The sequence below is a fragment of the Columba livia genome, chromosome 14, assembly GCF_036013475.1.
Source record: "Columba livia isolate bColLiv1 breed racing homer chromosome 14, bColLiv1.pat.W.v2, whole genome shotgun sequence".
NCBI classification, from domain to species: Eukaryota; Metazoa; Chordata; class Aves; order Columbiformes; family Columbidae; genus Columba; species Columba livia.
The window spans coordinates 9518248-9543402 of NC_088615.1; the positions used below are offsets into that span (position 1 = coordinate 9518248).

Below are 25155 nucleotides of genomic sequence, written 5' to 3' on the forward strand. Positions count from 1 at the left end.
CTCTTTTCACCTTTTCCACCTGCATTATCCTGATAAACTTCAGGATTGTGCAACAGGCAGGAACAGTTACAAATTATCCTTAACATTTGAGTTTAATATTAATGGTTTCATTGTAAACAAAAGCAAACAAAACCACATAGCTGCTATTGCTAAATAGGTTGGAACCTCCACACTACCAAATAGCCAGGCTGGTTGTAGACCTTGAGAGCTGCCGTCAGGTCTTACTGTTGGCCTGAATCTGCAAGCAAAAGAATTGTGGCCACATAGACTTTCTGATTGGCTGGAAAAAATTGGATACAGCCTCTGTTGGGGTGTATAAATAGAAAGCAAAATATTTTAGACCTTTCACTTTGAAATCAGAGCTCTCAAGACACATGAAAATGCATAGAGTCACAGCAGTCATCCTCCTGATTGCCATCTCCAGTGGTGAGTTAGCTGCGTTCTTCTAAACTTCATTCATAACTTTCTTTCTTTCTTCCTTTCTTTCTTCCTTTCTTCTGATTTGTTCTCTGCCATTTCATGCTTTTGAAAATAACCCCTCTCACATTGCATAGAAACCTCCATGGAAATATATGTTTTAGACATGATAAAGGGTTGTGGTAAATTTTCTTGCAGTAATAATGTTGATTGACTAAAAGAGAATAAGCTGAGTCATATTGATTACTAACAGCATGTGTGTTTTCTTAAAAGCCTTTTACTTAAAGATCAGCCCGCTGAGCAGAAAGGGTTGTCAGAGATGTTTCTGTGTTTAATGTCATCACCTTTGATTCCACAAAGAATACGTATTTCACTAAAAGAAAGGAAGGCTACCTAGAACAAAGAGTTGTTTTGCTTGAGGAAGGCATTAGGGGTTTCCTGCATCCTTTTAGCACCAGACCTTCAGTGCCAGCACATCATTTCCCCTGTTTGCGTATGTTCCCAGAGCCCAACAGGGATGGGGGAGTGGGGCTATAAGAGGTTTGCAGAAAGTACCAAGTCAGGGGTTGCCTCTTCCCCCTTCTCCCCTGTAAATGTCTTCCCTCTCTCAGACACCTCCAGGGCTGTAGGATCAGCATGGGCTTGACTGTGGAGTCTGGAACAAAAAATATGAGGATATTACCCTGCTGGTTGCCACTTTGAAAGAGTAATATAGAAATACAGGGAGATAGAAAATACTGTTAGTAAAAGGTAGATGACAGCTTTTATTTTCGACTGGATCCCACATTAAGGCATAAGAATGACCTTAGTGGCTCTCAGCCCTGTTTTTCACAGTTTCAGTTCAGTATTCCAAGATCCTGGGTGTCTCAGGTCACCTTCCAGGCAGAGACATCCCATAGCTCCAGCCCCACGTCTGCCCTGGGGCAATGGGAGAGGAGGGGGTCCCTCCATGGTGTCCCTCTAGATATATTTGTTCTGCATTTTTGCTTTGAAGTCACTGCTTGAAGTACCCTCAAACATCATTGGACAAAGCATAAAAGAAAAAAAAAAGATTGCTGTTTCATTGCATTCCTAAAATTGCATTAAAAAATGAACAACTTTCTAGTTCCCTGAAGCCTGATCCATGGTTACAGCAAAGTCCAAAAGGCTCTTGCTATTGATTAAACAACACTGGCTGGGAAATTCCCTTTCTAGTTCGTGGGTTTCATCTTCTGATCTTTTCTTCTTTTCTAGCTACTGCAGCACAATGGGCAAAAATCTGCTCAGGCCAACCTGCAAACAAAATCAGAGGCTGCGACTCCCAGGGCTGCGGTAGATACAACGACCCCAGGTCCTGGGCTGGGGTGATGGGAGATGGCTGGGCTTGAAATGTTCTTAAAATAGAATAAAATGTGAAAAATTGGAGAAGAGGAGGGTTTCTAGCTGGCAAGGTGCTGCTGTGGGCTAACCCACCTTGCTCTTCTTCAGAGGAGGGAGGAAGCACAAGGGGGTGGACGTGGTGTGCGAGGACGGCGCTGTGGTGTTCGCACCCTTCACGGGGACCATTGACAGGCAGGTCAGGCCCTACGGAAATGGCAACGCCATTGACAACGGAGTCCAGCTGTCGGGATCAGGTACCAGAACTGAAAAACATGCATCTTGCAAGGCATGATTGTGAAACATGCTGATTCGTTTATAGAGCTTTAAAAATCATGAACCCAACCTGAACTGCAGTGTGCTCACATGTGAATCTGTGTGAAAACTGTAACTTTGAAATCCAGGTTCTGTTAATGCAGGGAAGTGGATTGAAAGGATTACAGCATTTCACCTCTATTAAAAAAGTCTAAGGATGAAGCTGGTTCCTTTGCAGTCTTTGGATAATTAAGGGAACAGCCTCTGACTTACCCATGCAGTTTTATCCACCTTAATCCCCTTTCCCACCCTCCTCATGTTAATTTATTGATTTTCCTATTCTCTTTTCTTGATGCTATGGGGGCATCACAGCATTTTTTGTAACTTTTTCTGCTGATGGATCTCTCACATTTTATCGTAACTTGTATTTTGCTACTGAACATTATGACTTTGCCAGGCTTTTAAACCATTTCACAAGAGAAACGGTTTCCCCCTCTTCTCTCTCCCCTGTTACCAGGATTCTGCATTAAGATGTTTTACATCAAACCAGTCAAGTACAGTGGCCCCATCAAGAAGGGAGAGAAAATCGGCGTCCTGCTGCCCATGCAAAGGGTCTACCGAGGAATTACGTCCCATGTCCACATCCAGAACTGTGACTTAACAGATCCTACTCCCAACCTGTAAACAGGTGGCTGCACATCAAGGGCAAAGCCTTCAGCCCCCAGCTTGCGTATTCATTAAATTACTTGGGTCTAAGTCATCACTCTAGTAAAGCAGAAGCCATTGAGCCTCAGATAGTTTTTTTTCTACCTAAAAAGTACCCATGAGCAAAATTCTGGCAGTTATCTGACCATGAACAGATTCAGAGTAAGGTGTAAGAGGTGTTTTAAAGCTGTTATCACATCCTGCATATCACTGCACTCATAGATGAAGGCTGAAGTGGCGGGGAAGGGATGAGCGGCGGGGGGGTGGTGGATCCTCGATGCACTGAGCTGTGCTGCAGCTCACTCGCCTTGGACTTCTCTGCTCCCTTTGCAGCCAAAAATGAAGATTTCTTCAATAAGTCAGAAACTTTACTTGTGCTTGCATATGGAAAATCATATTATTAAAGAGCTGCTTCACTACAAATCGCTTTGAATTCCTTTGGTGCTGTCACACAGTTTGGGTTGGGTTCTGCTTTTTTAGTGCAGCTAGGGAGAAAAAAATACCTGTATAAGCTGAAACTCAAATCTTTCCTGGGGCCCATGACCAAAAACATAAAATAACGTTAATGAAGTAACTTATTCCTTTTCCCCAGACTCCTGCTTCAGGATTACCTGGGCACACGCAGGTTTCATTTTGTCCAAATGAGGCATTTCTTTCCATTAGCAAATCAGCTGAAGATTTTTCTGGGATAACAAGCTCTTGTTAATAGAACAGGGCTTTTCAGGCCAAGGCTACAAACATGCTACTGGGAGTCTCAAGGGCTAAAGTGCTCTACAAGTGCTGCAGGCTCACATATTTACTAATGCAACTGCAGCCTTGGATAAGTAGAGAGGCTGCTTCAGTGGGAGCTGTGTATGTCCTGACAGCAGATTGATTTCTTCTAAGAAATTACGGAAGAATATTTGATACACCAGTGAAAAGTGCTTAACCTGCTGCGTCCTATTCACTTGCCCCTGGAATCACTTGAATTTTGCTGTGGATGAAAAATCAACACATCCTTATAAACATACAGCCCAAAGCTGCAGGGGCAGACAGCAACCAGACTTTGAAGGTAAATCAATACAATTGAGTTTGCTGTGAAAATATAACCTTTTCCTTTTACTGAAAGGAGAAACATTTCAGAAAAAGTCCCCAGTGTTCTCCTGTTTGGATCAATTTTTTAAATTGTCATGAAGCTGGTTGCCTGCAGAAAAGAAAGACGCCCACCTAAGTTTCCTGCTTGGTTAAAATCCCAGGTCCTAACCTGGTTATCAGCTTCTCACCTTTGAAAAGGGAAGGTCCCAATCAAACCCCCCACTTCTCCACATGAATCCTAATGAAAGACTGAGCAGGATTCTGAGCCTCCAGCCAACACACACACCGGTTTTGCTCCTCCACGAGTAACAGCTTCACTTGCATGTTAATGACAACAGCACTTTCTTTGTATGTCCCCAGAGTCTGGGTTCACAAAGCTTTTCAAGGGAGCTCTGATTTGTTTTTCCAGCAGCGCTTTGTCACAGAGATGCAGGATGCTCCTGCAGGCGCCTGAGAGTGGCACAGGGCAAATGTTAAATCTTACACTTTTAGCTGGGGCCATCAGCCAGCAGCAGCAAAGAAAAAGTAAATACCACTTTCTCTTTTAGGTTACAGAGCAGTTGGGGCAAAGGGTATAAGTAAATCCAGCTTTATCTTTTCAGACTAGTAAAAAAATAACTGGCTGTAGAGGAAGGGAAAGTACAACACGTAGCTGTTTCTGGGAAACCAGTAAAGGGCTGGTAAAATATACTGTTCTAGAATATTCGAGGTGAGGGGCAAGGGTGAAGTAACAGGGGCAAGTAGACTTTCCAGGAAAGAGTTGGAAACTCAGGCCATGCAGAATTGCCTTGTTTTTGCACTGGTTCTGCAGGGATCCTTTTACTTGCAGTCCCTTTTATTTTATAACTTTGTATCACACAGTCCAAGAGTAACTGCCTAAAGTTGCAACCCAAACTACACTGTATCCTGCTATTTCCCCAAACATTAAAGGACTTTTGGAGGATTCAGCCTGAGCTTTGTCCAACCCATGAGATAGGATGTAAGTTGCAAAAGGATTTTGCGTTGCTCAATCCTCCTTATTAAAACCTGTCTAAGTCAGGCTTAGTAAGGATGTTAATAAATGCAGATGGAGACTTCAGTCAGAAGATTTTGGCTGATCAGCTGGCGCAACCTGCTGATTTTCCAGGGATACTACAATAAGCTGTGTACACAAAGCTCAGTTAATCATTGAGGCGAAATTCTCTTATCTCAGCCTTGCCAATGGTCAGAGGCCTAAATAAACAGTGAGTGGAATTTGTTTTACATTGTGCTGGATTGATTTTCCCCATGAAAGTCTGCGCTGCTAATTGCACAAGTAAATTCTTCTACAGTTAATTTTTAAAACATATTTTGTTTTATAATGATTAGCACAAAGAATGTTATGCATTTTTCAAAGAAATGGTTTTTAAGGTTCTTTAGTAACATATTGTCCGCAGCTCAGCGTCGACTTGCTCCCACACTGAACACACCGGGCCAGTTGAGAAGGACAAAGCCAACTGTTCTGCAAGATGTATCTGTTACAGGAAGAGGATTTACCTTCTCAATTGCCTCCTAAGAAGCCTGGCAAAACTACAGTTACAATACTGCAACATTAGCAAGAAATGAGATGTGCAGCTCTCATTTATCCAATTTGCTGGGGCTGCAGCCCCACAGAGGCTGCAAAGAGGAAGGACTTTGTGGATCAAATCATCAGTATTTGGATGTTGGCCGAATCCTATCGAGCAGAAATATGTGTAAAGAAAATGAAGGAGAAACCAGCCCTTGCTGAGGGGCAACCAGAGGGGGGTGGCAGCACAGCTGGAAGGAAAGCACAGGTCTTGGCTGGGGGTGGGATTCGCTCTGCCGCAGGGTTTGGCCTTGGCTTTTGCTGATGTTTCTGCTCAAAAGGTCCACTACCATTGCCCAGGTGTGTCTCACAGTTTTCTATTTTTTTTAACTCTGAAAATCTTATTCCCTAATTTTACCATCTGACTTTTCTCATTAATTACATTGTCACTCAACATGTTGAGGGACTAGTCTAACATTTGCAAGGTTTATGGCCACATGCATGGCAGGTACCATCTATCCAAAAGTCCTGGTGACTGGCAGTGGACCCTCCTGAAACATGACAGAATCTATTCAGCTGTGTCAGTGTCTTTGGAGAGGCTGAATAGCAAAGTAAGGATTTCTCTTGGACGGCATCAGTCCTAACTCATTCCCTGCCTCTTGATATCAGCCCAAACACTCACATTTGCCTGCTGCACTCTTGCTCAGTCCCTAAGAATACCTCACAGGGACTGACACAGCCAGGGAAGATACTACTGATATAAAAGGGGCAAACCGGGGAACTCGCACCATTCATTCAAGAGAAAGTCACCAGCATTTACCAAGTCAGTACGCTCCTCGCAGTGCTTTGGGCTGGCTCCTCTCCATCTCTGTGCCCACTCCCCGCCATAGTGAAGGAAATGGTGCAACTCCAGCTCCCAGGGCTGTGCAACGCCGGCCAGTTGTTCCATATCCTTCTGTTAGTGTGTGTCAAACAGCCAATTCGGGTCTTTCACAACTGCACCTACCGACTGTTACATTGGCATCTCCGTTGCCCAACACAGGATCCCAGCAAGTTCGGGTCAGAGCTTCCTCACACCCAAGGTGAGAGCTCTGTCGCCTCCAGCTCACCCAGGAAAGACAAGGAACGCACTGAGAAATGTGAACTGCAGTATCATATGCTTGAAAACTGCTCTATTAAGAACACTTTACAAGAAGTGCGTTAGATACGTTATCGTAACAAATGACATTTTGACGTATTTCAGCAAGACCAGAGCAAAATACATGGAGAAAAATATAAAAAAATTAGACACATCTATGAGCAGTTTGGAGTCAGCTCTGTAACACAAATCAGACAGGGGAAAAAAAAAAGGAAAAAAAACACACAAAGAACCAGTGTCTTATTTACAAAGTACCAGACTGCAAAACAGAACTGGGAGAAAAGCTTCTTCAGTGTCTGTGCACCTGTAACACAGTTGCACACCTCTCCTCGTGCCCATCAGCTTGGCTGGCTATACACCCAGCCTTTGCTTCGCAAGGCCTTGTAGAGTCAATTGAGGTGCTGCAGTTCCTTCCTTGGTAAAATTAGGAGCATGTGAGCTCACAAAAGCCTATAAAAATCATTAGCTTTTCAAGGCAGGTCTGCCTCAGTTAAAATCTATATAAATGAGATGTTTAAAACTACTAGTGTGAACTGGCAGCCAGGAATCAATCAGAAGTTAAATTTCGTTGAGAGAGATAATTGCAGAAACCCCACAAGAGACCCCTCAACTGGGAATGGTGGGGCACCACCCAAATAAAGTCCCTATTTTTAAATGGCTTTATTTCCAGTAGGAAAGCAAACAAACACCCACCAAACAAGCAAACAAAACAAAACAAAACAAAACAACAACACTTAAAAGAGCTAGTATCAAGCCAGCCAAGCTTGGAAATGCTTTACTACCTCTGTTCCATGAAATCTTCACTGAAAGATGCCCCCCATACCACCTCTCTTGCTGATTCTCTCTGTGAAAGAAAGCCGAGAGGGTTTGTGAAGGTGAAAATGTCTGGAAAGAATATTACACAGGGTGTCCGAGCTTGTAACAACAAAGGCTGTTCCTGGCAATGGTCACACAAACCCACATACCCTTATTTCAGCATCCCTAAGTCCTGAACACCCACTGAGAGCTCTTACCAGCACCTTGTATCATTTGTAAGCCTGGACTACATTATATTGAGCAAAGTACAACCAAAAGCCCCATCAAATCTAGACTGAGGGGACATAACATTTATATAAATATTTGTTTGGTGGCTACAAGTGTGAAAAACAGCAGTTCCTTCTGGCAGAATGGGTAAAAATCACCAAAGTCACTTGTAATAACCCCAGGGAGGGCAATATATTTGTTTAGATGCTCTTTGCAAACTAGAAGTGAGGCAGAGAAACATCTGTTTCTCCTCTGAATAAAACGTGCAGGATATCAGAGGTTTCTGTAACGTGCAGTATCAGATAGTTCATGTGAAAGCATCATGACTCATTTAAATTTCATACTAATTAAGACATGTCTGTAAAGAAAATCTAATGCTTTTCTGTAAGTAGTGCAGAAAAATCAAACTGAAGGATTAAGAGACACTAAGGAGCCTGCTTAGTACAACACCTGAAATCAAGCGAATACTAAATGAAACATTTTAAAACCTAGGACTTTTTAACTCCATGTCAGTTATGCCATGCAATTTGGTTTGCAACTGTTTCAGAACTTGAAGATGTTTTAGTAAGAATTTAATTGTCAAAAAACTAGGGTTTCAGTGAAAAGACTTCATGAATTTGAGTGCAGGCTAGCTGATAATTTCAGCTGAACAGGAAAAAAAAGACAAGCTTCCATGCAAAAGAATCTGTATTTCTTAGCCTAAGTGAACAATTATTACAACTGCATGTGTTCTCTGTCACTCGGTTAGAAAGCTCTAATGGGCACATACACCAGGAAGGCAGTAATGGAACCAGCAGTGAAGGACACACTGGTCACATCCACTGGTGGAGTTTTGCTCATCTTTTCCCTCCAGCTCAATCCTCTGGACCATATTCTTTGTTCCTACCATTTCTGGCCTAAGCATGGCCTTGCTGCAGGAGGGGGAAGAAAAGGTGTTAAGAAACCATTCCACCAGGGCTTCCTGAAATGTGGGATTGTTCATTTCCATCTGTTACTGTGTGCTAAGAGAGCAATTATATCCGTCTTTCCCAACCAGCTCTAACAACTGTTTGTAGACATCCTCAGTGCCTAATATGGCAACATAATCTCCCTGGAGCTGTAATACTTTACTCCAGACTGATTGGCCAAGACAACAGACTCGGGCTTTCAAAAACACATAAATACCCCAGGCAGCTACTGCTCAACGTCTTTGATTTGATTTGATCAAAGAACACCGGTGAAACAGCCACAAGATGTCAGCGCTCAACCTGGTGGCTCTGGTCAGCTTGGTGTCCACTGGTGAGTTGAAATCAATATTGCAGTTGGTCTTCACTGGTTTTAGGCAGACACTAATGAATTATTGACATTTCTCCAACATAAATAACGCTGAGTGTTTTTTCAGTCTAGTTTGATGAAGAATTGGTAATAGGCACAGTTATGAGTATTATAAAATACGGAATTAGATGGTGCATTTATAGTCACATAATTATATGTTTAGACATTTCATGAAGTGAAAGTAATTTGACTTATTTCATAAATATTGAAAATATTAATCTATAGCTTTGTTCAGTGTATGTACCTTAAAACTAAGACCTCAAGAAAAATTGATCAAATCTATATAGTAGGGTGTACAATGTCCTTTTACCTGCAGTTTCTGAAATTATGAACTCCCAGGAGCTCAAGTCCTTCACTTTAAACACTATTTTGCACATTTACGCTTTCTGTTGTACTGTACTAAGAACACAGTTGAATTTTCCCCACTTTCCTCTTTTGCACGTAAAGTTTTTGCCAAGCAGTTGGACGCACACCCACCCCAACAACAACACAGACACTGGGCGCAGATCTGCAGCGGGAATCCCACCAACAAAATCCGGGGCTGCGACAGATACGGCTGTGGCCAGTTCGGTGCCGACAGGTAACGCAGCAGGAGCAACAGGGTTCGCTCTTGCCTTCCTACATGAAATCGTCAGACGGGAGAAAGAGCAGAGTTTAAACAGAAGCTGCCTATATACCAGATATTTAACTAACATTCGGCAAGAGCTTAGAGGAAGTAGATTAGTTTACCCAAGCCAAATGTCTGCCAGCATTGTCATCTTTAAGTAGACACCCTCATAACAAAACAGGTTATATTTCCCTGAAGAATGGGTTTACATGTAGAATGACGCCTGCCTTTCCTGAGTTTTTCTGTCACCTCATCTCCTCAGGCACTACAAGAAATGTCCATCGTCATCATTCTGAATTTCTAAATGAGAAAATTCCAAACATAAGATTCTATTTTACACTGGCACAGATTATCTTGGGGTAGAACAGCAGTACTTTTCTATAACAGCTTGAAATAGTCCATGAACTTGGGAAAATTAAAAATATACTTGAAATGTGAAATCTCAGTCACCTTTAAAAAGATCAGACTAATACAAACATTTTACGATAAAATAGAGATGGATCAAAGCCACTATTTCTTTCCAACTTCATTGCAGATGCAAAACTTTTGTTAGAGAATCTTCAGATATTGCGTGGTGTTTAACTGATCTATTTATCCATGATGTTAAGCCTGACAGAATTCTCTAATCATGTATTTCTGTTTTCAGGCACAGTGGCAAAGGAAAGCACGTGGGTGTGGATGTCATCTGTGCTGATGGAGCGACGGTGTACGCTCCTTTCAGCGGCCAGCTCTCCGGACCCATTCGATTCTTTCATAATGGAAACGCCATCGATGATGGAGTCCAAATCCAGGGATCAGGCAAGTCATGACAGCAGATGTGTTCTGAGGCTTTTATTTATTCATTTTATTTACTTGAGTAAGGTTTCTGTGGCTCTTCAATTCAAGCAAAGGGTTAACTAATTTTACACCTTCTCTAGTTCCTGCATTGAAGCACAACTAGGCTGCTGCTAAGAAAGATCCGAAGTCAGCACCAGCTGGATATAGTCCTTTTCCTATGTTTTTCTTGGAGAGGAGGGAAGAAGGGAGTTGAAAAAACAGGTAGCAGGAAAACAACCACATAAATAAAAAAAAAAGGGAACAGTAAAAATAAACTATCAGAAATATGCCCTCCATTTTGCTGAGAGGACGTTTTCCTGTCCCTGTTTTCCAGTTCACTCTTTTCCCCAGCAATCCAAGAAATTTTGATTTCAGGATTGTTGGTACCTTGACTATATTTCTGTTTCAGCATTCTAGTCTCCAGTAAAAAGTTAGCGAGGAAGGTTTCTTGCTTGCTCCAAGAATAGACACAGCTGGTTCTTCCTGACCTCACATCCTCTCCTGTCTCTTCCAGGCTACTGTGTGAAGCTTGTCTGTATTCACCCCATCCGGTACCAAGGCCAAATCCGCAGAGGGCAACAACTCGGGAGAATGCTGCCAATGCAAAAAGTATTTCCTGGCATTATCTCTCACATCCATGTTGAGAACTGCGACCACTCTGATCCTACTCATCTACTTACACCTGGTAAAAATGAACAAACAATAACAACCAACAACAAAAAATTGCAACCCCAGAATAAGCAGTATAGTGAATAAAAATGAAGTTATTAATTAATTTTAAATAAGGACAATAATATAAAATAGCAATAGTCTCCTCTGTTTTAGGTTCTCCCCAACAGGAACATCTGAAAGAAAGAAAATAAGCATTATAAACATAGCATGACAGGACTGCAGGCATCTTAGAGGAAGAAAATACATCAGCTTATCACATTCTATTTCTTCTTCCCCCATGACACAGCAGCATCAAGTCTCAGCAGTAAACCAAATCAGCCATCTCTTCTGTTTGTGCCCTTCTAACTGTTTGTGTTTTCAGTACTGCATCCTGGCAGACTTGAGGATGATTCTTTGCAAATACAAATACTACACCAGTAGTAATGGAAGACTTAAAAGAGCCCAGTCCCATCAGCCCAGGCTCAGAATAATAAACAAAACTGAGTCTTTTCCTGTCCCTCAGATCACACTCTAGGAACTGCGATAATTTTGAATTTTTGTTTCTAAAGTATGTTCCTTATATGAGATAACACTAATCTACAAACATTACAATCCACTAATCCTAAAGGATGACAAATTCTGCGGAGGAGACATCCAACTACGTGTGGGATACAATTCCAGTATTTTCCTACCTAAAATGAAAACTAGTAGTTACAAACACTTAGAACCTAAAAGTTAACTTTGTTGTGCTGTGTTTCTGTATTTCCAAGTTGTTCCACCGTTCCCACAACAAGACACACGCTGGGCAACACTGTGCGCCGGGAATCCCACAAACGAGATAAGAGGCTGTGATAGGTACGGCTGCGGATACTACGGAGCTCCAAGGTACTGTAAGCAGAACACATGGGTTTTGTTGTTGCTCCACTGAAATAGAGTCAGTTAAGAATTACAGCTTTGAAGGTTTAGGCTGGACGTGAGGCAACATTTTCACTGCAAGGGTAATGCAACAGTAGAACAGGTTGCTCAAATTGTTCAAAAAACCTCCGTGCTTGGAGGTTTTTATGACTCAGACCAAGTTGTGCTCGACCTGACCTGATGCTGGGAACAATCTGGACTCAAGTGGAAGGCTGGACGGACTTGATGTCTTCCACAGGTACCTGCCAACCAACATTTCTGTCACTTCACAGTTCTGTTTAAAGGCTTGGAAGAAAGGCAGCATTTTTTCTTCCAATTTGCAAAACTGCAACAGATGATCAGCCCTAAATGGCATGACATCATCTACAGCAAAAACCTTTTTATAGATTCTTCAGCGAGTCAACTGTGTCAACACTGTCTCAGTACAAACAACCCACTTCCAGATCTTGTAGCAAGCTAACTGATCTCTCTCTAATGTTAGGCCTGACAAAAGACTTCTCTAATTACGTATTTGGTTCTAGACGCAACGGGAAAGGAAAGCACACGGGTGTGGATGTCATCTGCTCTGATGGAGCAACCGTGTACGCCCCCTTTTCTGGCGAGCTCTCTGGACCAATTAAATTCTTCCACAATGGAAATGCCATTGATGATGGAGTCCAGATCAGGGGATCAGGTAAACAGCTACTTTTCATTTAACGTTTCTTTGTCTTGAGGCTGTGTAGGATGTATTATCTTGTAGCTAGCCAAGCAGTTAAGCAAGGTACATATTTTGGAACATTGCATCTTCTATCCATTTACACACAGAACATTTTGCTCCTATGAGAGAATGCAAATAATTGAGTTCTGTAAAATGCCTTAGAGCTCTTCTCTTCACTAAAGCTGGAATTCCCACCTTCTCCCTGCCCCCATCTTCCCATCTCCACCAAGCCAACAACTCCAACCACTATCTCTATTTTTTAAGACCACAGTGTCTTCACTTTATTGGTATTTCCACTATTGCTATCTTAGCAGAAAGGACAAGACAGAAAACATCAATATTTCTGAAATAGTTAGTATGGAAGAACAAATGCTCCATCAGTCACCTGATGTTTTCCATCCTCTTGTTTTCCCCAGGCTTCTGCGTAAAACTACTCTGCATCCATCCCATCAGATACAATGGTAGAATTTCTAAGGGGCAAACCCTTGGGAGAATGTTGCCAATGCAAAGAGTATTTCCTGGGATTACCTCTCATATTCATGTTGAGAACTGTGACCGTTCAGATCCTACTAGCAATCTCGAAAGGGGAAAAGGGCAAAGAGAGTGAAATGGCAATGTAGTAAATTCCAAATAAATTCATCTCAGCATCCAAAAGTTGTTGGCGGTTTGTTGTTGTTTTTTTTTAACCACGTGGACAGCCTATGGCAGTGAAGGAAGGAAAAATGTATTGGACAGAATTTAAGAAGTTGTACAATATACACAACAGTTTATATTCCTACTAATTCAACACTTAATATACACTCCAGATACTCATTAGGCACTGTTTTGTAAGTACCTGTAATTGTTGTGAACCTTGTATCTTAGGCTAATTCAAAAACTTTACTACACCTTGGAAAACAAGATTACTTTTGATTTTGAAGGCACCGGAACTGAAGAAAATTTGGAGCATGAACATGAAATGACAATGACTAATTCACTAGAATCCAAAGTTTCTACATTTCTACTGCCTCTCCCCAGATTTGTCAAGTACACAGTTTCTAGCAGGACAGAACTCAGCCTCGCAGGAGGACATGGTGCAACAGACGGAGAAGAGTCTAATATCAGTGCCTGTATGAGATCACTTTATTATATTTACATTCAAAGCAAATCACACATCTTAAATCAAATACTGTTTAGAAGTATTTTAGTCTTTTGTTGAAAGGACAATTATAATCTTCTTGACTATGGAAGCAAGAGCTTGCATAACAGGCAATAACGCATTACTGTTTCAGACATGCATTATATGGTATCTTAAATCCTTTAGCCTGCAACTGGGAACCAGTCTGCCCAAGATAATGGTGGTTTAACCCTTTAGCTGTTATTTTTGTAATAAAGATGTGGAAGTGTGGAAGAAACTGACATTTTATCTGCAGTGACAAACACCACCAGCAAATCAAATGTAGACTTCTCATTATAAATAGAAAGATAGAACTACAGCATGAAAAAAATTACAGCAAAATTTGTATACAATGCATTTCAGTTTACAGTATGCAAAAATGTCAACACAAAAATACAGACTTTAATTCACATCAACCCACCATTCCTTTCCCCTTTAAAGAAAATAAAAAAATAAAATTATCTCCCTAAAAAACCAATTAATAGCAACAAGTATTAAACAGTCCTGAATTAAAAATGTCAGGATCACCTCCAGCAACCCAGACTCTAGAAGTCAGGGCTTACAGCACAGCTCTGTCAGATACAGGCAAGATTACTACAGGCCATTTGGGCCTCTACCTGGCAAATATTTTCTTTAAGCGTTTTAAATCCTAGATTCCAGATAGAAAGTGATCAAATACAACTGTGTTCCACTTGATCCTTCCTTCTCAATAGCCATATTTACGAGATCCTTCTTGTCTCTTAATAACAAGAGCACAGAACAGCATTCAGACATCAATCTTTGTTATCACAGACTTGAACTCTTGCAAACACAGAAGCTATTCCTTGTACTCCGGCAGTTTCCAAAGTGCTTTGTCATTCACCCAACCAACTGATCTAGAGCCAAACTTTTAAATTCATCAATTATAACAGGATTTCTTTCCCATCCGTTGAATGCACAGGACAGAAAAACAACATACTGCACAATGCAGTCTCTACAGTTTAGCTAATCCGACAACATTATTTAAAGTGCAATTTAAAACTGTAAAGTTTTTTATAAGAATAAGCTTATTTATCACAACATTTTAATATACTGGCATGAGTTCAAGCTAGATTATATCTGAGTAACCTGGGCTAGAGTAAGTATTTCAATGTACAAGTTTTTACATCTATAACACAAATATTTTGAAAAATAGCTCCAAAATGTACCCAGCTTCCCATAAAGTTAGATTTCCTAAAGAAAACAAGTTTCTCTAGACCTCTTCTGACTACATACAAAAACATGAAAAAAAAGACATCTTTGATGTGAATGGAACATTTAAACTGAAGCTCAGAGAAGCCCAAGTTCACTGAAGTTTGAAGCACCTGTAAACCACAGACATACTTTCAGAAGTGTTAAGTACACCTAAAATACTCCTTATTCCAATATACTGCTAACATTCTAGAATGTTTTGCTGTTAAACTACTAGAGGTTTTCAAGGTAGAAAAACTCAAATCTGGAAATATGTTTCCACATTTAATTTTTTAAATTCTTTATTTGCATAGAAAGCAACACCCTGATTCTACCAGTTCACCTACAAAGGTAGAGACTTTACCATGTTGGCATCATATCAGGAAACCACATTCTTCCAAGGTGTTTGGAGACTTCCAAATGAAGTCGATCTAGGCTGTAATCATTATCTGGAATCAGTACCTCCTCCATTATCGAAAGCTGGGTAAGCCTGCCTCCACACATCTTTACAAATTCAATAAAACCTCTGCAAGTTACTTCACATTCACCAAGTCCCATTGCTGTTAAGTTCTTACAGCGCTCCGCAATCCGAATAAGTTCGTCATCTAAAGGTTGAAGTCCATTAGCACACACAACCAACTCAATTAACCTTGGGCAATTCATACCAATCCGACCCAACATAGCTTTGCTTACTGCACGACCAAAGTAAAGGTGTGTAACAGGGGTTTCCTCTCTGAAGAAAGCATCAAATTCTTCTTCATACAAGAAGAAATACATCACGATGTTGACTTTGGGGGAGTGTTTAACAAGAGCATCCCAGCTTTGCTTTTTAATAGTGTGAAATTCAACTTGTCCGGGATTTTCACTCACAACATCTATGCGAAGGTGTTCAAGATCAACATGTTTTTCACTTGAAAGAGCCAGAAGCAGTTCATCACTTAATATGTAGTAATTCAAAGCCAGCTCCTTCAGTCCATGACACTGGTCAGCAACACAAAGAATTCCTGAGGAACAAAGAAAAAGTTACTCTGGAAAATGAAAACTGAATGTCAGCACAGTTGTTTGCTGTAAAGCTCAAGCAAGTACAAATTCTATTGGTTTGAGTATTCATGCCTATATCCAAAAACCATGAAATATGACAAAGTTCTAGCTATCCACATCCTTTTATGGGGTTCTGGCCACAAACACTTATTAGTAGAAGAAGTCAGTTTTAACTAGTTGCATTCATCTTTTATTCATCTTGGATTTGCACACTTTCTCCCTCTTTGCCCTTCCCTGTGTAGAATTTGCTCAGCTTTGAAGAGGCAACTGAAATCAGGTAAGATTTAGCTGAAGTTGCCACTGGTCCTTTCCCTAACACTCCTTCCTTCAGCATTGATCTAAGCATTCTATTTAAATGACAGCAGCCCAGTTTCAGAGCTATGCTACAGCAGATCCTTCCCTGAATTAAGACATAAGCAACGTAACTGCTTGTAATCTGTTGGAATATGAACTACATGGATTCAACAACCTTTTGCAGACTATGTAAAAGAATCTAGGAAGCTGACCAGAGCAGGATTCCCCTTCCCTAGCACCAGGGTTTCAGGAGAAAGGTAAGTGAGAAGGGACCCAAAAGTCCTCTGAACTTTCTGGCAAGCCTGTATTTTGAAGGGAGAGAGCCCTTCACCAGCGTGGACTAAAATGAGCAAGTTCATACTACCAGATCTAGACACACGAGGGCACTACAGCACTGAAAGATTCTCAGTCTTACACTATTAGATCTTGCAATCTGTACACACTCCACGTGTTTGTTTTAATATAACTTTGAAGTACTAGTATTTCTACTCAGTAAGTTCAACTCACAGCACCTTGTGAAACAATTACTGACAACTGCATTTATCTCCTTTATCCCATGAACCAGTAGGTGATTCACAGCTCAGGGATTTTGCCTGTGTGTTCCCACAGAATGCCAGTTCATTAAATTTACAGAGCTGCACACACTGAACAGCACATATGTGGTTATCCTTACACAGAACTGGCAATGAACATCAAGTCCTTGGAACACATGTTAAAGACTTGCAGTAATTCTGGAGGCTTTTCGTCCCCAAGGCCTACCAGAGGTACTGAAGCAGCAGAGACGAACATAAAAAATGCCGCAGGATTCTAGAAGATGCAGCCAAGCAAGAGCAGCTCCACCTTCATTAATCCAACTCATTCAGTAACAAAGACAACCTTCTTCCCCTCCCAACTCTCTAAAGCCAAAACTAAGTCTCTAAAAGGACTCTGCTAAGAGACTCCGAAAAGTTTTATGAAGAACTTGTTTCAAACTAAGCCTTGACTACTGTTTTGATACTTTACTGCTAAATTTTTCATATACAACCACTACTCACCAGCAGGTGATACGTGAGGACAGCTGCTCATTTTTAGCAGTTTTAGAGTATCACTGTTGTTAGCAACAAGAACCTTCAAGGAAGGATCATCAAGTGGTGTGTCATCTACCTTGATTGATGATAATGACTTGGAGTTTACAAAAACTACTGTCAGTGCTGAAGCAAAATGAGCCTGTTCAGAGAAAATGGAGGAAAAAAAAAAAAACAAAACAAACAACTTATGAAAAGATAGGCAGAACTTCAGCACCTAAACCTCAGGCTTTGCCTGCACAGAAAGTACAAAATCACATTTTAGACATCCCCTTTCTTGTGTAATACAGAAAGGCTTATTTGAACATGAACATAGGAAAACTCTGTTTAAAATACGCTGCTGCATGTGACAAAAACCAACTTTACACTCGGTAGTTAACTGATCTACCCCGATTTATCTTCTCACTGCAATAAAACAGGCATAAGTGGACACAGTGATGTGATTGAATTATCGAGAATTTATCTGTGGAGAAAAGTAAATGGCATTTATTTTATTTTCCAGAAAGTGACTCTGCTGTGACCTATAGAGTCAAAGGAAAAAAAATACTCTCACAACTATTTTAACAATACGTTGCAGCACATGGTCATTGTATCTTTTAATCTAGAAATGAGGCAACTCAAGCTTTATAAATTATTCCGTATCTCTATGCCACAAAGCATCAACACTAGTAAATTTACTGAATGGAATCAATGTTTAACTCTTTTCTTAATACTAATGGATGACACAAATTAAAGAAGATATGCCGATACACACAGACTGTTTCATAAAAATTACCATCAAATGATTACCGGCAGAATACAAAAACTAAAGTGGTTTAAAAGTGAATTAAGTCACTCTAGTTACAGTTGGTACGAAAATCACCTTAGAGACATTCATGAAGCTTGGTTTTGCTGTAGAAATCAAACCCAGTGTCTTGATAGAACAGTTCACCAATTGAGAAAGGATGTCACAGGCTGCTTCTGCTGACTCAGTACTACTATCAACCTATAAAAGCAATTTAAAAAGAAGGAAGTCAATTCTTTATTATTATTTAGGAAACAGCATAATGGATACCTAAGACTGCAAGTTCCACACCCACTCAGCTGTACTGCACCAGACTGCATTTACCAGAAGGACAAAGTGCAACATTAATCAGTTTCAAGACAAGAAAGAGTTCAGGATGCTACGACTAGAAAATTCTCCCAAGTATGACTGCTGGGTATTTCTAATATGAACAGAGAGCTTAAAGCTAAGCTTTCTCTTCAAATAACTTCATGCCTTCCTAAACAACCTGTCAGTACCCGTGTTACAATAGACAGTGGTGCATATGCACCATTTAAAAAATTCCAATTCTGGACTCGTAGAACAGAAAAAAGACTTGATAAAGCCTAGATATACTCCATCAAACTAATTCATTTTACCTGCAGGGACAACACCTTTCCATCTTGAATAATGAACTGATTCTCAATTCATCTATAATCCTGATGGCTAACCTTGGACAAACCACTATTTCATCTCACCTTCCTCCTCTGTAGTAGCTGAGCTGGTAAAAGAGTAGCTGAAAAAGCATAAAAGTTGCATTAAGACATTAAAATGCAAATTCATTATAATCAGTTATATGAAGTGCAGAAGTTACAGGTATTTAATAACTGATTATCCATAATCTGCCCTGCAACCAAATCATGGTATCTCCAAATGTCAAACTGCTATCAGTACTGGAAAAAAACAACAAAAAAACCCAAAGCCTCCAATTTTTGTCCTAGCTTTAATAGCAATCATCTTTTCCTTCACAGCATAGAACTATGACCTTCTTTATGGAGAAGTGACTGCTTAAAGTGAAGAAAGCACCTAAAATTCCAACTATGACCTTCTCAGATAAGCAGAGTTAACTGTACCAAGTATTCAAATGAAAGAAGTGAAAATTTATACAATCCTGAGACAAACATATCCCGCATTTAAATCAAATTTACTGTTACTTAATTATGTCCCTATGTGTCAATCACCTGAATATACAGGCATAGAATCTTTCTCCCTTACTCATACTTTGTCAAAGCAAGGTTTAAAATTTCAAGACACTCTTCACTATATAGCTCTATTTTGCAAGTGAATTCTACACAGAAGACAAACTTATTTCCTCAAATGCTTCCACACATAAGAAGTATTTATCTTCACAATGATCTGCTGAAGTACTCAGATTGCCACTCATGTTGATTCACAGAAACTACACATTCTGTATATTTTGAAAACATATCATTCAATCTCCAGCACTGCACTGCATGACGTTAGCTCCTCCTTTACTTCGTAGAGATTAGAGCATAGACAATGGAAGGAAACCGTGTGCATGTGTGGAAATAAACTGCTGCAGCAGTTGCATTTTTAAACATGAGACTTCCCAGATAAAACAGTTGAGCCACCCAACAGAGAAGCTGCATGCGTTACGCACAGTAACGTGACAAAATAAGCCTCCATTCATCCAAGATTTACCTTGAAGCTGACGTACTGCAGATGATCAGCGTGTCTCTTGATAATCTGCTGAATGAGATCAGGATGTGTAGACTTCAAGTAAGATGTAGCTGGCTGGTTAAGTTCAAATTCAAATCTTCTCCAAAGGTCTGGGATGTGAAAAATTTCATTCCACCTTCGACAAACTGAAGATGCCCTGGCTCGATCTACTAAAGGCAGGAACTGAAAGATACGCAGAATAACATGGTGTGGAAGGCTTCCCCAGTCCATTGAGGCGTGCAAGGCAGATTCACCGAACACTGAGCCATATGAACAAGTTTTTTGTTTTTTGCTTTTCTGTGATGTTTGAGTAGCTTCATTTTCAACCACAACTTTCTGCCTAGCTCTCTTCATCATGAAAGTTTCAGGTTCTGGAACAATTCGATGTATTCAAACGGAATGGTCTCACAGTAAGTCTCTAGAAAAATATAAAAGATTAGGGGAGGAAGGGAGACAAAGCAGTGGAAGCACAGTAAGAGACAAATTAGTTAAATCTAAATATATCACATTACTACGACAAAAGGTACATCCATATGTCAATACCCACTCCACAGACATTAGCAGACACTTGTTTCTTGATAACTTTTATTTTGTACAACTTGATTTGAATCTGGAGAACTTGGGTTTGTTAATTTACCAGCTGTAGTTTCATGTGTTAATGCTTCATAGTATGTAGAGCACTTTGTAGGGGAAAAAAATGCATTTAACAGCAATTTAGTTCAGCAGTAGCAAATTGTGTATGTTTAAACTCAGCAGACAAACTATGGACTCTAACCATGATTTCTAAAATAATTTTATCAAATACAGAACCCAATTCATAAACTCACTTTTTAAACACTGACAAACTTGGAGCAGAGGTGTTCAGAAGAGTCAGTTTTGCCTGCCTCCTCCACTGCTTTGCCTTTTTTTTTCCCTTTTTAAATCATGCCAGGCAGAAGAAAGATGTTTGTACAACTCACAACAAAAAGCTTCAGAGGCCACTTATCAAAACAGGGCAGAGTAAGGTTCACATGCTGGTTTTTTTCAGGAGAAAAGGACAGTGACCCTAGATCACAGCAAACTGCATGAATCTACTTCACTGAGGAACATTTGCCACTTGAGCCCGAGTTCAGAAAAGAGCAGTGTAAGGAAAAGCTCTGCTTTCACATGCTGAAGCAGTGCGATCTACTCAAGTCCATTCTAGAACTAATTCTGTTATTCAGTCAATTCTCCACAACTGTCTTGACTCTTTCTAATACCACTTTGTTTTACAGTGGGATGAGGGCCCTTCTCAATTTTCCTATTAATCAGATGTTCAGCCAGACCTTACCTCTTCCCATCCAGGCTGAAGCTGAAATTTTCAAAGCAACCATGCATTCTTCAAGAACAAACAGAATGTGCTATCTATTTTTACTGAACAATCTTCCACAGCAACCCTCACAGCATGCTTGCTCTGGATCGAAAATTTTCTATAGTATCTTCATTATGGGAGGAGAACCAACAATAAAAATAAACAACACATACAAAACCAAAAGCCAGAAACAGCTGCCAAAATGCTGACTATCCTATCACAAATTTATCTGGCATTTTCCCCTACTTATGAAACCTGATCTGTATGGCTGCTGAGGTGCCTGACACAAAAATGTAACTCCATTTTTATGAAAAGCGCGTGTATCCTTTGAGAAGTGGGAAAGAACAACCTAGCCGATTAATCAAGAGCTGTTCATATGACCAGCTTCACTACTGTTTGTCCTCCTGACAGGTCATCTCAACCACCAAGGAATTCATTCTAGCAGTCTTCAGAAATCTTCACTCTTCAAAGTTCCACTTACGATAGTGACAGGTGATGTATGCAGAAGGACAAGCTCGTAACACTCTTTAAATTATATTTAATAACAGAAGTTTTTCTTCCCTGAATATACACGTGCCTTGCCTTAGCAAGCAAAGGCAGTGAGTCAAAGAGAATGAAAAACAATACGCTCCAAAACAAAGTAGTATTTCTAAACACTACAACAGAGTTACCAATGTAATGATGATGCAAGCTCAGCATGAATAAACATTTTGCTACTAGACTATTTTATCAAATTATCTTCTACGTGACCACGTTTTATGACTTCTGAGTGCTTTAAGTCACACAACGAATAGGCGTTCCAAAGCATTATGTGTTGATGTAGTAATTAACTGTTACATAACTCTCTCTTCCAGTTGCTCATGCCCTTGCTAAGTTCAGCTTGAGTCAAATACATGCTCTTTAACTTTTTTCCTTCCACCTCCCTGGGAGATGTTACAAACTTGGCGGTGTCTTAAACTAAAGTCCAGAACAAAAAAATGCAATGAAAAAAATGCTGTTGTCTGTGATGCTTCTGTAGACTTTTGCTATTCTCATGCAAATCAGCAACATCTCAGCAAAATGTAGGCTTCTCGAAAAAAAAATTGAAATTTTCACTTTCTTATTTGAAGCTTGAGCTTCATAGATACTGTTTCAGTTCCCACAAAGTTTTGGCATCTGAGAACTACCAGAAAGGCCACTCCCTTAAAACCACAGGCTAGGCTATAGACCAGATGCAGCATATCCAGTCCAGATGTATGAAGAGGTGTGCACAGAGTATGTAGTACTCTCGCTGATGCAACATGGCTATAACTTGTTGTTGTTGCTACATCACTTTGATAACTCTAGAACTTCTACTTTTAGTATTCTATATTGCAGCACTTTAAATCTAGCAAAATTACATTACTCACTGTGGGATGCAAAACCAGAAAAAGGTTCCATCACTTATATACCACAAAGTTTTTACCAAACATGAAGCCCTAATATTTGCTGTGAGAATGCGAATGCTTATTTTGTTCTACATACTTAAACTATAAACAGTATATATTTTAAAACACAAATGAAGTTAACTATAGTCCCATGTGATATAATGCAGGTAGCATTCAGTGAGAGGTTTACATGCACACATACCTCCAAAGAATGTGGAAGCTCCTGTCAAGTTACCAGCACCTTTCTGGTATCTGAACATCCATCCCACTGTGGAGTCATCCTGTATGTGTGCATAGATTCCTTAACCAGAAGGCAGGGACGGGTCCCACAAGATGAACTGACCTGCAAAGCCACCAACCAAAGAAAAACTGTTCTGCAACATCTGGGAGACCCACAGGAGGGACTAAACTCAGTTTTGGAACAAAGACTGAGACTAATGGTACACTGTGCTACAAGTCAGATGTGGAAGTGCAATGCGACAAGCAAATTAGTTTTACCAAATGTTGTTATCTGAAAACTATCATTCAACTAATTGGATGGTGTTAAGTGTTGGCACAGACCTAGCTTTTGCATTATCTACAGTTTTAGTCACAACAGTACTCTTATGCAACACAGATACGCCTCTGGATTCTTGAAAACTACTTAAAGAAATCAAGACCTGGATAAGAAGCATTGATTTTTTTTTCAGTTCACTGTATACCGAAACAACACAAATCAAAACAGCTATACTGGAACATATGAATTCTAATGTCAAAAAATGTAAAAAATGTCAAAAAATTTAAGGACTCTTGGGTTTAAGCGTTATTCACTTTTACTCCAAAAGCATGCTTAATGCATCACAAAAATCTTGACAGTAAACAAACTACTTTGGCTAATTAAACTCTATCTGAAAAAAAAGGCAGCAATGACGTACAAATATGCTCCCATATTCTAATACGCAAAAAACTACCCTGTATCTTAGTATTGAAGAATAACTTGGTCTCCTATAAGAAAGCACACCCCAAACCTCCAAATTATAGTGGCCTATTTTACATTATTTGAAGATGGTTTAGTTGTAAGCTAAAAGCTATAGGAACAGCAACACACCTCTTACTAAATTACGACACTTTCGAAAATAAAAAGTAGTTTTAAAAACTGAACTACATTACAACTTTAGGATGTTTACAAAGTATTGTATTCAATTAGTAACAACATTCTTCAGAAACCTTGTAATGGGGAACTTTTTATTTGCCTTTCAAAGATAGGAGACACAAAGCTTTAGATTCTCACAGGTCATACAATCATATTTTGATAAACTATCCAATCAATATAAGTTTTATAGTTGTAAAGTTTAACACAGGTTTAGAATATGTGTTAATTATAAATACAAAAAGAGAAGTTGCCCTATCTCCTAAGCAAAATCAAACTTAAATGCTGAAATCTGTGCAAGTAACATTGCTGCTCAGCTCACACATCAAAAAATTTAAAAGCTGCGTAGTCATGCTTGTCTATAATTAGAAAGCTGATTTACACTAGCAAATCTGTTCGTAGATGGCATCTGAAGAAGTCTGTAATTTATGGTGGCCTTGTATTTCAGCTAGTTTACAAGTATTACATACTCTTCTGTGAAGTGAGTAGACTGTCCCTTGCTAACTCTGCATGGCACATACATTCATTTGCAAAAGTGCTGTCAGTTCTTAACTTGTAAAAGGCAAGTTTGTAATGACACATGTAAACAAAACACATAAATAACATTATAACTGAGAGAGCAAAACACCGAGATGCTATTTAAAGATTCAACACAGAAGTGTGTTAAGTGTAAGTTTATAAACGACACAATGTATTGCGAAGTGGCTTTCTTACCTAAAGAATGCTTCCAAGTTACAATAGGCAACAAATGAATTAACTGAGGCAGCTGCAGCCATGGGGCACTCACAAGCATCTGTCTGCTTTCCCCTCCTGTCCAGAAAAAACACCACAAAAACCTTTATTAGTTAAAAAAAAAAAAATCCTTGTATTACATCTCATGCAAAAATTATACAAAAATACATCGACACCAATTTATACATTTTCTTGTTTTAGTGCAGGAGCTTGAAGGCATGATCTTAATACCAGGTAGCTTATCCCACATTGCAAATACTGTGTCATTAATAGAAATGTGAGGTCGGATGAAGTGTAAAGCTGATGGGAAAGAAACGTTGCAACTGCATTTACATTGCCTTGGTAAACAGTACAACATGAACAGTAAGTTATTCAATATTTACCTTAGCATTACCATTAGTGAAGTTTGGCAAACAACGCTGTCTATACTAATGCAATCTAAGAGTCATAGAAAACATAGGAAAAAAAAACCCCTTCTTTCCTGCCTTTTTCCCTTCATTGGCAAGGCTGCATATCGGCCTGGGTAACTCTGTGACAGATGATCAGAGCAGCCAAACATCAGCACCCGGTGCAGCCCTGGCACACATCACGTGGCAAGAGCAGTCAGGAGCTGGGGTCCATCCCCAGCAAATTCTGCTTAGCAGATAAAAGTAGCAATATTTTAGATATTACATTAAATTAAAAATAAAAACTTACTGAAAATTCTTGTTAACAAAAAAAATTCAATCAGGTGTACATTCTAATGATTCCTTCAAGTGTCCAAGCCCACAAAGAACCACCCAGAGCAGCTTAAACTATGTCAGCTCATCTATGCAGCAA

General features: G+C 39.8%; 3 protein-coding genes across 3 annotated transcripts; 2 read left to right on the top strand and 1 right to left on the bottom strand.

Annotated features, from left to right (window-relative positions):
* The first annotated feature begins 222 nt into the window (after positions 1 to 222).
* Positions 223 to 3156, top strand: LECT2 (leukocyte cell derived chemotaxin 2). Its single transcript, XM_005503459.4, has 4 exons — positions 223 to 426; positions 1651 to 1747; positions 1885 to 2030; positions 2546 to 3156. The coding sequence occupies exons 1-4, from the start codon at positions 375 to 377 to the stop codon at positions 2710 to 2712; spliced, it is 462 nt and encodes a 153-aa protein (XP_005503516.1). The 5' UTR covers positions 223 to 374; the 3' UTR covers positions 2713 to 3156.
* A 5447-nt stretch (positions 3157 to 8603) lies between these two features.
* LOC102090281 (myeloid protein 1) lies at positions 8604 to 13148 on the top strand. Its single transcript, XM_005503460.3, has 7 exons — positions 8604 to 8771; positions 9255 to 9387; positions 10061 to 10212; positions 10745 to 10915; positions 11652 to 11766; positions 12318 to 12469; positions 12910 to 13148. Exons 1-7 carry the CDS (start codon positions 8726 to 8728, stop codon positions 13098 to 13100), a joined length of 960 nt encoding a protein of 319 aa, XP_005503517.2. The 5' UTR covers positions 8604 to 8725; the 3' UTR covers positions 13101 to 13148.
* Positions 13149 to 13593: 445 nt separating this feature from the next.
* Positions 13594 to 24414, bottom strand: FBXL21 (Putative F-box/LRR-repeat protein 21). Its single transcript, XM_005503462.3, has 6 exons — positions 24319 to 24414; positions 22678 to 22818; positions 19722 to 20157; positions 18120 to 18242; positions 17228 to 17399; positions 13594 to 15862 (listed from the first exon to the last, which is right to left on the bottom strand). The coding sequence occupies exons 3-6, from the start codon at positions 20094 to 20096 to the stop codon at positions 15219 to 15221; spliced, it is 1314 nt and encodes a 437-aa protein (XP_005503519.1). The 5' UTR covers positions 20097 to 20157; positions 22678 to 22818; positions 24319 to 24414; the 3' UTR covers positions 13594 to 15218.
* Between the last annotated feature and the right edge of the window lie 741 nt (positions 24415 to 25155).